This window comes from Camponotus floridanus, unplaced genomic scaffold (assembly GCF_003227725.1).
Source record: "Camponotus floridanus strain SB8 unplaced genomic scaffold, Cflo_v7.5 scaffold124, whole genome shotgun sequence".
Taxonomy (NCBI): Eukaryota; Metazoa; Arthropoda; class Insecta; order Hymenoptera; family Formicidae; genus Camponotus; species Camponotus floridanus.
Window position 1 is genome coordinate 383,827 of NW_020229242.1, and position 15,637 is coordinate 399,463.

Consider the following 15,637-nt stretch of genomic DNA (forward strand, 5'->3'; position numbering starts at 1 on the left):
CCAAGTTCGCGCAACGTTCCGTTCGTTCTCCGCCATCGGTTATTCGCTGTTGTAGCGTACGATTCGCTCTTTTAAAATTTAAATAGCTTTATAACTCGCAAAAAAAATTTTCACTCGACAATATTACAGGAGAAACTACTCCTCTCTAATTTATGCGGTTTAAAATGAATGTAATTTTAACAATTGATCGTTTTTAGAATTAATTTCGTGCCGTTTCATTGATTAATTATAAGTGACACGTGAAAAAAATCTAAAGTAAAATTGTCTATTTTACCGGATAATTTCGAATACAATAGAAAAAAATCGAAATTTGTTTCTTTTTCATGAATCAAGAAAAACGTTGCATTTTATACGATAATTTTATAGAAAAAGATATTTTCTTCGCATTCATGTACTCGATCATAAAAGTATTTTTGCACTAGCCTCTCTCTTACAATACGCGAAAAATATCAACAATCGCGGATGACTAACGTCAAAGTTGTTTCCTCGCCACATGGTCGAGCGGGATATTCCCAGATGACAGTTAAAATCGTTGCGCGTCAAGTGCAAACAATTCGCAGGAATTTGGCAATGGACGAGACAACAGCTGCGTTTGGCGGATGTTGTTATTAGCAGGTCATTGGTACCGCATTTTTTCCCGAATATTGTGCGCAATATCACAAAAAAAATTTCCATCGAATTTCGAAAAGTTGATATCGATAGAACGTCCTGCCAACATTTATTTCACGCTCGAAAAATTAATTCGAATATCATTACATCGCTTCTGATTTCTGGGGAATGAAACGAGTGAAGTGATATAGAGTAGACTTTGTATTTTCTCTTTTCTTCTGATTAATCTCATAAAATAGTCACACACTTTCGCCGTATCTATCTTTGTCACGCGCGCTTCTTTCTCTCACACACATCTCACATATCAGAAAAATATACAAAATTTCCGTCTACCTGGAAAGTAGGATCGGTGCAGATGCAAGGGAGAGAACAGAAGACAGAGTGTCATCATCACGAACGAGAAATCGAAAGAGAGCTTCGAGTTTAAATCTGGACACTGTTGATTTTGATCGAAAATGACGATTAAATATCATAATTATAAGTTCACTCTACATTTTTGTAATAATCTAGTTATGATTGTATTTATGGTAAATTTTATCATTAAAAAATCGATTGGTGAATTTTGAGAAAATTTTTAAGAATAATGTACATCGTCTTCTATACTCTGTAAAAAAGACATTTTTTAAAAAAATTTTAGAATATACTTGTATAAATATAGGCCTTCGAACACGAGGTTTGAATCTCTGACATTTCAAATTGATTTTTCTCAAGCATCGCGTATCTGATACTTTGAGAATTTCAAACAAACGTTAAATCTGGAGTATTCGTGTAGCGAGCTTCGCATATTCTTTGCGAAGATCAAAGCCAAATTTTCCTAAGCGAAAATATACATGATACATGGCCATCGTCTTTAATTCTAATCGCTTTATAATTTTCACTATTTTGATGTGATAAATAAATTAAAATTTAATTGCGGTTTTGATAATTCAAGATTCAAAAACTGTTTACATGTACATTTCGTTAATTTCTTAACAATTTAAGAAACATCCCAGATATCTTTGAAATGGTAAATATCTTCTTTTCAATTACACAGATATGATTTTAACCACAGCCTGGTTAAAATTTGAAATTCTTAACAAAAATAAAATATGAATGATACAATTATTTTAAGTGCAATGTATTGCATGAAACTGTCCTGTACAATTCTAGAAAGAAAAAAATGTCATCACGACTCTAAAGTATGTACATATACGCCTCATATACACTTTGTGTTGTGGTGATGACACGTTGAATGCGCGTGCGATATGCGGCCAATTATTATTAGCGTCAACAACAAACATACAACTCGCGAACAAGAAATTATCTCGCAGACAGACATACAATAAATTAATAATAGGCATCCTATTAAATCATTAATAGGCGTACAATAAGAAATCAATATTAACGTATCATCGTCGTTACGTGTACATTCCACGTAATACTGTACCGATTATATCAATGCCGTTATATACTTATTGAGCAGACCAATCTGTCATTCACTACACGTGCGGAAAGCGCGGAAAATATGCAGGATGGAAGTCAAAATTTTTTTTCATATCGAACATGTGTTATTTTATTTAAAATACTATTCTCTTTTACGCTCTAAAAAATTCGCAAATATTGTACATATCTTATTTATGTAGGATTGCGAGTTTTGCACGTAAATTACTTTAAATAAATGTCTACGATGTAATCTGGTCTGCTCGACGAATGAGTATATAGCGCGCTTCTCTATTTAGTAGTAAACTACTCGCGCATTTTTCTTTCTATATATAAGATGTCTCCGAAGTCACGTGCTCTGGGATTTTGATTGTTTCTTTTAGTCTATACGAGAGACTAACGACTATGCGACTTTGGCGCGCGATTTCGAGTTCATCTCATATAAATCAGACCCGTCGTCTCGTAATCGTTCATCATCAGTCCGTAAACGATAAATAAGTTAGAAAAACGACAAAGACTGTCATTTCGACGGAAGAGAAAGATTCGCTTGTGCATATCTATGCGGGGATTTCTCCTTCTATATAGATGCTTGTTTGAAAAAATACAGACGGAATACAGACGCAGTCTAATTTTTAGAACACTGCGTTGTCTCGAGAAGACCGTTTCCGCAAGAAAGCCGACTATTCGCGCAAACTTACGGTACCGTTTGCTCGCGTTTATTCCGTTTTATAAAAGAGAGAAGGCCTCAATCCTAAGGCAATGACGAGCGTCTCGCAAGATTCGTTCATTGCACGGCTCGCACACGACTAGTTTGATCCTAGTTGGCATTGGAAAAAAAATTAGAAGAAAAAAAGAAAAGATATAGCTGCCGCGCTTAGCGTTCAACGCCTTTACGTAATTGTCGAGTCACTTTATGGTGCGATTATTCGATGTCTTTCGAAATTCTTCCGTCGTCCCTTAAGAACGCACGAAATTCTCTACTTCATCAACAATCTTCATTTTCATTTTTACAACTTTTTCTCGTCGAGTCTTATCCCCACACTCTCTATTTCTTCGTGTCCTCCGTCGAGGGCGGTGGCAGCGGAATTGCTTGCTCGGACACTGGTTGTTGCTGCTGCTGCTGCTGCTCCTTCTTCTTCGTCTTTTTCGCCTTCTTTTGCACCTCCGGCGATTCCATCTTTTCCTTCTTCGTTTCCTCCGTCTGCTGTTTCGGTGTCGTATCCTTGTTTTGTGTCGCATCACCATCTTTTTCGTTGCTCGTTTCCTTCTCGTGTTCCATCGGTGCATTAACCTGTTCTATATTTTCTGCTGTACGATTTTCTACTTTCTGCTCATTTTTCTCATTGATCTTGATATCCTGTTGAACGGCGGGAGCGACATTCTGATTCGTGGATTCGACAGCTGTTGCCGCATTTTCATTTTCCGAAGACTCTTTCGTCTACGCAAAAAGAGAAAACGAAACAAGACGTTAAATTGATAGAACGATTCATTAAAAATATTACAATAGAAAAAATAATGAAGAAAAATAAATCAAATGATAGAGTCTGGAATATAAAACAAATTAAAAATAAATTGCAATTTATTAGAAAATTTTATATAATATCGATAATGAAACACTTTGAAACATCTTTCGTTTCAAGTTCTTACACGATTTCTTACCTTCGTCGGTGATGACGGCGCTGGCGGAAGTGGTATCGGTTCGTTGGCCTGCTTCTCCTGCTTCACATCCACATCCATAAGCTCAGGGACTTGCGAGACCTTTTCTTCCTGCTGGTCCTTTTGTTCGGGACATTCTTCTTCCTCTCGCAAAACAGGTTGCTGTTGGCCGGTGAGTGGTGCCTTCGTTTCCAGTAAGCTGATGGTATCCTGTATGGTCTTGATAGCATTCTTACGCGCCTGCCGCACATTCTCCCGACCTTCCGTCTCGATGTCGTCCAGCTTGAGTAGTTCACGCGTCAGCATCTCGTCCAAATAAATGTACTCCTTGTCTTGTCGAGAGCCACCGACGTAACGTCGCACCTGCTCTGCCAGATTATCTACTTCTTTCTGTACCTGAGCGACTTTCTCCAAAGGATCCTTTGGGGCCGGCGGCGGCTTAGGCTTCGGTATTTCTTGCTGCTGCTGTTGCTGTTGTTGTTGTTGTTGTTGTTGCTGCTGCTGATACTGTGGCTGTTGAGCTTGCTGCTGCTGTTGATGATACTGAGGCTGCTGATGCTGCTGCGGTTGCTGCTGCTGATACTGCGGCTGCTGTTGATGATGCTGCGGTTGCTGCTGGTACTGCTGAGGTTGCTGATATTGCTGCTGATGCCGTCGCATCTGCGGTTGTTCAAAACTCGGCTCGTAGAATGCGTTTTGAAAATGCGACGGTGGCCACTGTTGTCTGCCAAAGTGTTCATTAAAGTGCGACGGTCTGTGAAAGTGCGGCGGCGACGGTTGCCGCTGCTGATGATGGAACGCGGGCGGCGACGTATCGTCGGTGAGCTTCGACATTACAGGTTCGTCACGACCCTCCACGAAAATGGGGATGTGCCGGACGTTGCTAGATGGTTTGCCGGGCGATTGGGCGCGCTGTTGTTGATTGTGCTGCGGTGTGATGTCCACTCGGGACACGAATCTCTGTCCTTGGCCGGGTACCGACTGTTGCTGCTGACCTTGGCCGTGTTGTTGCTGTTGCTGCTGCTGTTGGCGATTCTCCGGTGGTGCCGACATCGAGCGCTGACCGCGCTCGCTCTTCTCCGGACTCGTCTCCATGTTGCGGCGCCGCTGCTGCTGGCCTATGTCCACGGTGTTGCGCAGACCGTATTGCGGTATCGCGGACGACGACGTCAGGTCTGGCTCGCCGCCGCTGTGCGAGCTAACGGCGCTCGCGCCGCTCGCGGCGCTGCTACCGCTCGCTTGGCTACGCGCGTCCTCGTCCACTTGATGCTGCTGACCCGATTGTTGATGTTGTTGTCCGTCGTTAGCGCTACCACCAGAGTCGCGACGCCGATGGCGACGATCGCGCAGCAGGGAGCCGCCAAACGGCCAGGGCGGGCCGCGTAGATGCTCGGCGAGCTCGGGATGTCGCGCCGCGAGATCGTCCAGGTGCGCGCGGATGCCGTCGCCTCGTCGACGTTCGAACACGTCGGTCTCGTCGTCGAACGGAAAACCCTGCAACGGTAGAAATTGCGTAAAGTTGCGTATCGACGTATAAAATGATACTAGAGAAAAAAATGCTTTGTAAAAATTTATTTTGAAACGAATTTTTTTTCAATATATATAGAAAGAGAGAGAAGAGAGTATAAAGATATCATCTTATATTATTATATTAGATTTCTTCATAGCTTGTACATCGTATACCCTCAGCTTTGTACAACTGCCGAATATCGTCTACAGCCCAGCTTTCGCTAGATTCAGATCCACTGGGCATTAATGACCGTAATTAGGCGTGACATTCAATATCATCGTGTTCTTCGATCCGACCAGTAAGCGAGCAAGGGCGCCCCGAAGGGGAAATTGCGCGTAATCGGGCACGAGGTGACGAATCCTCCTTCTGCGACGAATCGAGGTCACATCACGTCGTCGTTCCACTTAGCGGGCGGACGGATGGGCATTATAAGAAAGTCACAGTCGCGAAAGAAAAATGGAGTAGGTGGAGAGGAGAGAACGTGCGCTTTATATACGAGCACCTACGCCGATAATCGGATTTTCCTATTTTCGGCACCACGTTGCCGGCTCCCTGCGGCTGCCAGCGCTCGCGAAATTCGCAAACGCACCGCCGTTGTCGCCTTCGCTCTTTTCATCTGTCAACCGTGATAATTTGTGACTTGATGCATAATAATGCTATTCAGTGATTTTCGAGCTTTAATTCTGCATCGGTCTGACAAATTTGTTTACAACTACATTAGATTAATATCTTTATCAAAGCTACAGTGTATTTAAAAAATACAATTAAAAGTGCGAGGATAAACGAGACACGTTAATAAAATTTATGTTTTATCTTGTCGACAAAAATAATTAGTGTCTCATCCATCATGCTTAATAAAAATTGTTACGAGAATTCGAATAAAATTGAGACAGATATTTTTTATACATTTAGAAGAATCATTTTTATTAATTAAAATAATCTTTGAAATTTTTTTATCTAAAGGGAAGTTTATTCTTTTATTACGTAAATTTGTCACGTTGAATTATTTCATCCGGCATTTAAAATAAATAAATAATTTAAAAAAAGAGAAGCGATCAATTCTTTGCAGCTGTTAGAGCGATTTACGAATGAACATAATGTTTTCGCATTTTTTTTCTATTCTTTCAACCGGAATAAATTTTTATAAGATTGAGAAACTGATTTAAATTTTTCATCTTTACTAATAGTGTAAATTCCGCACAGATTTTTGTCCTATGTACATGTAATGAGCGCATTAGAAATAAAATCCAAAATAATATATTATCCACACGATATACGTCGCCTCGAGAAACTCAGTGTTAAAATTAAAACATACAGCCTGCAGATCTAAATATTGAGAACTGTCACGCATACACGCGCATCCAAGTAAGTAAGAATCTCGGAAATGTCAAAGAACATTCGACCGGAATAATTGGAATTGAAAAAAAGAAATAAATAAAAATCTCTTTTTTCTGGAAAAACTTTTTATTTCCACCGGATGATTTCATACGTAAAGGGGGAGGTGGGAGAGAGGGTGGGGACGATTGTGCTCGGTGTCCCATTCCCTCTTTATCCCCGTCCTCGTCTCGGAGCACGCGCAAATACGCCCACGCGAGTCGTTCGTCACGCGTTCCAGAATCACCGAGACGCGAAACGTCATCCGCGACGCGCGGAAGTATAAGATCCCCCCCTCTCGCCCACTTCCTCCTTCCCCTCTTTCCGGTGCTCGTTTCCTCGGGCACGAAATCGCGATCCGGAGCGATCGAGATTTTCGAAAGGGCGTATGGTGTACGGTGTACATGTCCGATAACGCGGCAAAATGACGTCACGCACGGAGTCGCCGCGCCTTTCGCGACGTAACGTGGTACGTACATACGTCACGTAGCCGGTTATCGATCACGATAATAATAATGGCGAGGCTAAATGAGTTCGTGACGTCACGGATGCTCGATACTTTTGGCGACTTCCCGCGGTAATTCCTCTTCTCGTTCCTCGGTCTTATCTTTCTCTCTCTCTTTCATATGTGCGTGATTTCGTAATACGTTTGATACATGTTAATTTATTCGGATAATTATTACGACGGCGATATTATCTCAATGAGACGATAATTGAGATTTTTCCGAGCGAATAAAAAATCGACTCGGTATAACATCTCGATTTTTATCTTCCAACTGCGTGTTTTATCGCCGCGAAAAATACGTCGCGTTCCACGTAAATGCTATTTCTGATTTCCACGCGATCTCGGTGCGGAATGCGAGAAGGAGCAGACGGAGAGAAATAGAGAGAAGGGAGAGAGAAGAAGAGACAAGAGAGGGGGGGGGAGACGGAATAAAGCGCGAAACGTATGGAAATATCTCGCGCGCGTCGCCGATTCCATTAAAAGGTACGGATTGTCTTCCCAAAAAGGAGGCTCTCGGTATCGTTTTGTAATCGAGACTCGACTCATGCAGCACGAAATATTGCGGGGATATTCTTAGTATTGCTGCAACATTGCAGAAACATTGCAATATTGCCGCAATATTAGACGAGTTATCGCCCATCCAGCACAAAACATTGCGGCAATATTGCAATGTTGCGGTAATATTGCTGCAATGTAACAACAATGGTCCGTCTTGGGCAATGACGCGGCGAAACATTTATTTTACCCACTCGACGAAAAGACATAAATGTCAAATTCGCGAGAAGATTAGGTTAGGTTAGGTTTCCTCGGAGCAAAGGTAAAGAGAGAGACCTACGATTCGAGACTGTCGGCGTCGTCTTCTCGGTCTCGTTGTCTCGTCGTCTACGGTCTCGCGGGAGGAGGAAAACGAGGGGGAAAAAAAAGGTGGATGTAACGTCACTTACGGGGAACGAGCGGTCCAGATCGATCTCCCGTCCGAATTTGGATGCTGCGTCCACGATGACAGGCGAGTCCATTTTCTGGACCTGTTTTTCGAGCCCGCGTCCGCTTTTGGATACGTGACACGAATTCTCTCTCTCTCTCTCTATCTCTATCTCTCTCTTACTATACAACAGCTAATTCTTTCTCTTTCCTCTCTTTTTCTCCGGATATCGGGATATATATTTCGCAACTCTTACCGTATGCCCGCGCGATTCTCGAAAGCGCGACTGGAAGGTCGAGAAAAAGCTCTCTCTCGCGAGATTCTTCTCGAAATCTCGCGCCTTCTTTCTCTCTCTTGGCTTTTCCTCGTCTCCTCCTCGCGCTTCTGCCTCCGGCCGCGATTACATAAGCCACTGTACACTCGGTCGCGTCTCTCTCTCTTTCTCTCTCTCGCTCGCCGTCACCGGTGTACTTTTTCAAGGTCGACTCGTCTCTCCCGCGAGAAAGAAAAACACGCGTACGACGCACGTGTCAGCGTTTCGGTGGCTGCGCGCGCGCACACACGACCGTCACGGGCGCGGACGACAGGGAGACTGACAGCAGGAGCGGGCTGCGGCGGGCGACTTAAATGCGCGATTACGTGTGGATCGCGCGCCCCACGTGATCGCCAGCGAGCGGAGGCGGCCGCGAGAACTTGCTAGAATCTTCTCGCGTCTAATCCCCCCCCTTTCTCTCCTTCTCTCTCTCGAAATGCTAGACATCCGACAACGAGAACGGGTCCGTTCGTTTTTTAACGATGCGTTTTATTCGCGTTCTTATTAAAGTTCCTAGGGCTCGTTGGGCAGGTAGACCCTTTTCGATCGAAAGCGAGAGAGAGGGGGAGACAGGAAGGGAAGGAGAAACGTGACTATATTTTTAGATGGAAGGGACTTTGCATCGCAGTTGAATATTTATGAGTTCCTAGTAACGAGCAGAGTTTCTTATCGCGATGTATTTTCCAGAAAAAATCCGACGATCGGTTAAGGAAAACAGACCGAGAGCGAAATAGCGATGAATGAATCGCAATATTATGCGCGGGATAACGAGTTCGGCGAAAATGACTCGACGTTTATGTTATATATATATATATATATATATATATATATATATATATATTATATACAGATAGAGATGATTCCTCGTCGAAAATTAAGGGGGGTTTTTCATGTAAACATTAACAAGTTGTAATAAAAAATTGAATAGCAGTTGCTAGTTTCGTCCCGTTGTAACGAGAGGCTGAAAAAAATACTAATAAATAACCTTTTTACTAGTAGAAAATATCCACTCGATTCCATTTCTCTAACTTGTTACAAATTTGAGAAAAAAATAAAAATCTAATTTTTACCCTCAATTTTTGAAGGAGCGTAACTCCACTGGAAGAAATGTAGGAGTATATGTTTATACGAAAAACCCCCTTAATTTTCGACAAAGAATCATCTCCTAAAATTTTTCGCACTTATTAAAAAACATCCTGTATATATATATATATATATATATATATATATATATATATATATAATCGCAAGTCAATGATATAACATATCGTAATCATAAACGGCGATTTTTTTTTTCTTAAGCCCACCGGATATATCAATATCGAGCATCCGCATCTCGAAAGGCGTCACGCGTCGAGCTCGTTTAATCGTTGGTGGAATCATCGATAATGACGATCGATGATCTACGATGATCGATAGCGGTGCCAGGAGAGCACGAGCCGCGAGAAGGTGGCGCGAGTCCACCAAGCGAGTCGGCGAAAGGCTTATTCATTTGGAGAAGAGAGGGGCGGAAGCCGGCGCGTGGCGTGAAATTCGCTTAATCCATTAAGGAACCGAATCTTTGGTCGAGTACCGTGATTGTAAAATTGAGTAATTATTAAAATGATTCGCGTACAACGGCCTTCTCTTCAAAATTTCATCATAGGAATGAGACATTGAATAAATAAATAAACGCTAACTATACATCGCGATATTTTTTTCGGACCATATCATTAATAAAATAGCAAAATTGGAAAATATAATTGCAGTGTCCATATCGAATATAAGAAAATTAATAATGTAACGAATAACGACATTTATAAGAAATTATCATTACGAGTATATATTTTCAACATTATGTTTCCACAAAAACAAATAAAAATATTTCTACTTTTTATTAAAATATAACTTTTAATCCACATTGTAAATCAACGAAATGGAATTTTTATTTTTAAATGCGATAAAACTATGCAATTTTTATAATTTTTCTATTACTCTTTCGAGATGTAACACATGCATCTAAACCAATCTAAACCATTTCTGAGATGCTAGTGTTATCGAATCATCAAATTGTCGAGCTAAATTATTCAAAAGAGCGAGCACAATCGCGCTCTTTCGTTACGCAAGGTACGTTGTGTAACGCGACAAAGTTTAATACGTTAAACGTGTATAAATAACGCTAACGTGTGTAAATGCAACTCTTTATTGCCAACCGTACGTACAGCTGTGCGTAGATCCACGACTCTTTACGCGCTTTATCGCGAGATGTAAGCTCACGAAAATCATACGTTCCTTGTAACTTCCAGATTTAATCTTGTCGGAAGAAAATTAATATTTTATTCCATGTTTTTTCCGGATTCATCTTTCTATTCGCGATATTTTTAAGAAACTTCACACCGAGTTCACCCAACGTTTGAATGTAAAATATGCTGGCTTTTTTCAAGAGACACACGAGAGAGAAATTAAAAAATACATGTCCTTTTTATATTTTACAATTCATTCCGAAAAAATTCTCCAAGATGTAAATATTTTACATTCCAGACAAATATTAGATGAATCATTCGTGACCTTCCTTCCGGGACGCGAGATAAAAGAAGACTTAAAGGGGAGATGACGAAAAGAACTGTCGGAAACATACACGTATATAACCAATACAATACGCTACAATACAATACGATACGCTTTACGTAATGAAGCACACTTCTTTCCCTCTTTTTCTTTACCTATACATCATCGTTGCGCATATAACCGAATCACCTGTCTCGCATTGTCAACACGCCAATTAGCATATCTCGTGCCGCAAAGATCGTTTCCCGGAACATTATCGATCGCGTCATCTCTATTAATCTCCGCTCTCTTCTGCTGATTGTGGACTGGATCGTGCATTGGTTTTTGGCACATTATCGCGGCGAGAAATATGAGAAGTAGGAAAGAAAAAATATATTTTAAAAGAAGAAAAAGAAGAGAGAGAAATCGAATCGATCGTCCACGCAGAGAAAAATGTTTACTGTATTCAAGTAAATATTATTTATTTTAAATATATTCTGAATTTTGGTAAGCGCAGTATTTTAATCAAGAATATTAAATTAAAACAAAAATTGGGTTTGTTTATTACAAGAGTTGGCGTAAAGTAAGTTTGATTTTCCTTTGACACAACTTTACAACAATATTCTTGAAGAGAGAATAAAGTCTTCTTTCGAGTACATGATAATGAGATTTTCCAATACTTGTGATGAGTATATTTTAAGACTATTATCAAGAATATATGCTTTGTTGATAAGAAAACTTAAAAAAAGGAAAATAAACTGAGTAATCGCTTTTCTTGGCAGTAGAATGGTATCTTTTTTCTGTGCCCTCTCAAGGAGACATACAGCTGTTGAGACATTTATTATTATCGTTAAATTTTAATGTTTGCAATTTTTTTGTAACGTGATTTTCCGACGCCCGCGATATATCTCTCGTCATCGAAAGACTCGGGAAATGTACACGTGAAAGAAGGGTCGGAAATGCCGTTTCTCTCGGCGAATCGAGATCGATAGGGGTGGCCTACCCTCGAATATGTGCCTCGTAAAACTCGTTTCGGGAGGGTTCATTTAGACGGGACGATATCTCGCTTCTCAAACCTATTTACGAACGACGATAAAAGGCTCTTTCGCGGGATATTAAAGTTTGGGAGTGCCTGCGATCGATATATTTCCGTTGCGGCGATATTTTCGATAAAGCCAAAAGTTTCTTTCTCTCCTTCACGTATAATAAGGCATAAAAAGAGAGAAAAAGGGAGCTCTTTAATTGCTCCAATAATAACTGAATAATCTTTCTCCAGAGATAACGATAAATGTTTCAATTTTCGAGCATCGATATATTTATTACAACTATTTATTATAATGATTATTTATTACAACGACACATTTATGCAGTTTTAATTAAATAAGAAGGGGAGAAAGAGACTCGCGCGTGAGTCAAATTCGACCTGTATCTCCGCCCGCGAAAATATAAAAGTCTTGCGGGTAGTTTTTTTGTAATCTGAAAATATCGCGACGAGAATAGCCGGAGAAAAAGTGCCCGCGAATCCGCAACGTGACAAAGATCGTCTCGTTGCCACCGAGACGATCGTCGGCAGCGATTTTAGGACGATGCTATAAATACACGAAGAAATCCGCCGCGATTCGAATCTCGCGCGCAAACGATAAACGATAAACCCACAACATTCTCGAGTATTCTCGCATCGATGTTTGTCAATATACATCCGTGTTCGTACGTAAACAATGTCAATGTTTATATCTCGCTGCCACTATATTCTCGGAAAATTCATTTCCTTCTTTTAAATACCCACATATTTGTTTAAATGTAAGAGTACAAGTATGAAACGCGTTGGGTATTTGTTTTCGAGTATCTTTGGTGACGCTCGAGATAAAAGTGAATATTAAATTGAAAGATTCGCTTCACTTAATCGAAAAAATGGAAAGAAAAAGGAGGCAAAAAAGAGAAAAGGGAGAATAAAGGTCAATGAAAGAGCGCCTTGGCATCCGCGAGCAGATATTCGAACGTGATCGTGAATTCCAAACACACGCGCGCGCAAGAGAAAAGAGTAAAGGGAAAACGGTCACGAAATAAATATTGTACTCACTCTCGGAAAGTGCGGGAAAGGCCGATCGAAGGAGTCGCCTCTGGTGCGCCTGCTAGAGTCCAAGAATGCGTCCTCGTTGTCCTCGTTGAACCTCTCCTTGACTTCCCGCAGCAGCTCGTCGTCGGGTATGCCCCGCAGCCGGTCCGCGAATTTCGGCGAGTCGCGAAAGTAAAACGACATTGTCGATGACGCGGCGCGCCCTTTCGTAAATTTCTCAAGATTTCAGCAAGAGTTATTCACTTTCTCCCTCTCGTATCACAACCGTATCACGTTAAACGACCTCTCCGCGCGAAGGCTTGCGCATCACTGAGCGTACGCCGCGCCGACGCCACCGACGAACGAGGCGTTCGAAACAGTAAAGTCACTAGATTAACAAAGTACCGCAATTTTCATCTCAATAAGATAAGATGGAGCAAAAATGGCGTCCGATAGTGCAGATAGTGCACACTTTGTGAAGCTATCTATACTAAGTACAATTTTTCTAATCTTGATCCTGGTTTGTCCTGTGTCTTGTTGTGTGTGAGGTGAGAAAACTCCTTCTGTTGCGCAGAAAAAGAAGAAAATATCAAAAATGCCAAGTTGTTGCGTGGAGAAATGCAACAATCGCAGCCTATATCTATATTATCGGACGCCATTTTTGCTCCAGCTTATCTTATTGAGATCAAAATTGCGGTACTTTGTTAATCTAGTGACTTTAAGATCGCCTAAAAGCAGACTATGGCTGCGTTCCAAAATTCACTACCAATACTGAACATGTATAGTTTACGTGACGTACACTATAGATTTCCAGTACCAGCAGTAAATTTTGGAACACAACCTATGACAAAAAAAGAGTGAAAACTATGAACAACTTTGTTGTTTGTTTTATAGATTTTAAAAATGGCTTGTCGTATGCTACATATTTAGAGTTGTAAATAATTTGATAAAAAATGTTCAATCTGTAAACAATGGTAACGCAAATGAAATATATCATTGTCTCTAAATCATTATATGTAATTAACATATAATGTGTATTTAAAATTAATTTATTAATTTAACTCTAATAAAATTATGAAATTTTTTTCAGGTATATTATTGTTTAATATTGTTTAATTTATTGCTTGTCAGTCATTCACATTTATTAAAAATAGTCACTTTATTAAATAATGTGAGAAACTCTATGTTCTTTGCGAATAGTAAGTAGAACTTTTATGGATATAGCATTTTGATAATAGTTTATATTTACAGTAGAAAATAATTTGTATTTCACTGTGCTTTTGTTCTATAGGACTTGAAGATGAATTATGAAAGGGTGTGACAAGTATCAATAATGCAGGAAGACGCAGAGGTAGAGCAAGAAGAGTAGTGAAAAGAGAGAGCTCCTAAATAAGGAGCAAATTAATGGCATGGGAAAAATTCCGATACAATTTCCTGGTCTAAACACTCCTGTGTTTAGAGGAAAAGAATTAATTCAACAGCAAAAACTTATGGAATTACCACAAAGTCAGACCAGACCAATGCAAATAAAATTATCGCCATTGGAATGTGGTTGGACGAGTGTTACAATGGATGGCAGAAGCATTGAATCAGATCTTATTGGAAAAGATTAATATTTATGCTGTTATTGGATTATAATGATTAAATCAAACACATACGAAAATCATGTGACACGATGTCTATTTTCAATTTTTTTTTTTGATGTTTCAGTTTTAAATATTAGAATCTTATATAATTAATATCTTTGTTTTCTGCAGATACATTTGAAAGTTTTGAAACCTGGATTTTGGAAAACAAAATGATAACTTGTATGACCAGTAATTTAGCACGTAAGACTAGAATCAATTCATTTATAGTAACTGGGAATGGAAATGGACTGGCTGGATTTGCGTTATCAAAAGCCAAAGCATCCCTAAAGACGATTAAAAATAGGCTGTCAAAGATTAAAAATAGGGCTGGTCAAAGATTAATGTATATTCCTACATATAAGGAACACACTAAGAAAATACTTGTCAATACTATATAATATAAAATTTATTTCTTCTCTTTTAATATCACTTTGTATTTTTCAGTGTTACATGATTTCTTTACACAGTTTGAGAATATAAAAATATATTTGTAAAGAAAATTCATGAAGGATAATGGGCTTTGTCATCATGCGATAAAAGCGTGTTGCGAGATAATTGGCATAAAGGATATGTATGCCAAAGTACAAGAAGGAATGTAAAAGCATTCTTTGGTTGGTTTATTGCAATAGGTGTGAATATAAAGTATTTAAAGGCATATTATACTTTTTATTTAATTATATTAGAAAGTAATATTTTTTATTTATAAAAATATATATATATATGTTAGACATAAAGCTAAAAAAAACGTGGATTGTGTCGATTAATTAATTAATTGTTTTATTTAATTATCAATTTATATATGTATATTATTAACAATGATTTTTTGTTTACTTAAACTTTATAAGGTTGTACATAAGAAACAATCTTTTTTATTTAGTATTTCAAGCATATTTTCATAGAACTTTAATTTAATTATTATATTATTAAAAATATTGAACAAAATAAAGAATTAAAGCTGGCTTTCTCTGCAGTCTCATGGCAGATTATATCAGAAATCACACTTTAATTATTGCAATATATCATGAAACAAATCAATCTCAAAATAATGGAAATATTTGCAGAAATATCAAATATGTAATGTAAATATTTTTTTGTATGCGATCTATTTTTGATTCTATC

At 39.3% G+C, this 15,637-nt stretch overlaps 2 protein-coding genes across 3 annotated transcripts; one reads left to right on the forward strand and one right to left on the reverse strand.

The window, feature by feature from the left end:
• Positions 1-792: 792 nt before the first annotated feature.
• Positions 793-13,239, reverse strand: LOC105253917 (BAG domain-containing protein Samui). 2 transcript variants are annotated; one of them, XM_011262318.3, is made up of 3 exons: positions 12,915-13,239; positions 3,688-5,178; positions 793-3,466 (listed from the first exon to the last, which is right to left on the reverse strand). In XM_011262318.3, the coding sequence occupies exons 1-3, from the start codon at positions 13,092-13,094 to the stop codon at positions 3,074-3,076; spliced, it is 2,064 nt and encodes a 687-aa protein (XP_011260620.2). In that variant the 5' UTR covers positions 13,095-13,239; the 3' UTR covers positions 793-3,073. The 2 variants fall into 2 exon arrangements, with proteins under 2 accessions (XP_011260620.2, XP_011260701.2); XM_011262399.3 differs by lacking the exon at positions 12,915-13,239 and adding an exon at positions 8,018-8,601.
• A 742-nt stretch (positions 13,240-13,981) lies between these two features.
• Positions 13,982-15,094, forward strand: LOC112639985 (28S ribosomal protein S5, mitochondrial-like). The gene is made up of 3 exons (XM_025415607.1): positions 13,982-14,089; positions 14,182-14,498; positions 14,648-15,094. Exons 2-3 carry the CDS (start codon positions 14,300-14,302, stop codon positions 14,914-14,916), a joined length of 468 nt encoding a protein of 155 aa, XP_025271392.1. The 5' UTR covers positions 13,982-14,089; positions 14,182-14,299; the 3' UTR covers positions 14,917-15,094.
• Positions 15,095-15,637: the final 543 nt, after the last annotated feature.

Bases quoted from the DNA above. Each gene is read 5' to 3' on its own strand.
- LOC112639985 (XM_025415607.1), top strand. From the start codon at position 14,300: ATGGGAAAAATTCCGATACAATTTCCTGGTCTAAACACTCCTGTGTTT. The intron at 14,499-14,647 runs ATTAATATTTAT...TGTTTTCTGCAG, and splicing joins ATCAGATCTTATTGGAAAAG to ATACATTTGAAAGTTTTGAA.
- LOC105253917 (XM_011262318.3), bottom strand. From the start codon at position 13,094: ATGTCGTTTTACTTTCGCGACTCGCCGAAATTCGCGGACCGGCTGCGG. The intron at 5,179-12,914 runs GTGAGTACAATA...CTACCGTTGCAG, and splicing joins CTTTCCCGCACTTTCCGAGA to GGTTTTCCGTTCGACGACGA. The intron at 3,467-3,687 runs GTAAGAAATCGT...CTTTTTGCGTAG, and splicing joins CGCCGTCATCACCGACGAAG to ACGAAAGAGTCTTCGGAAAA.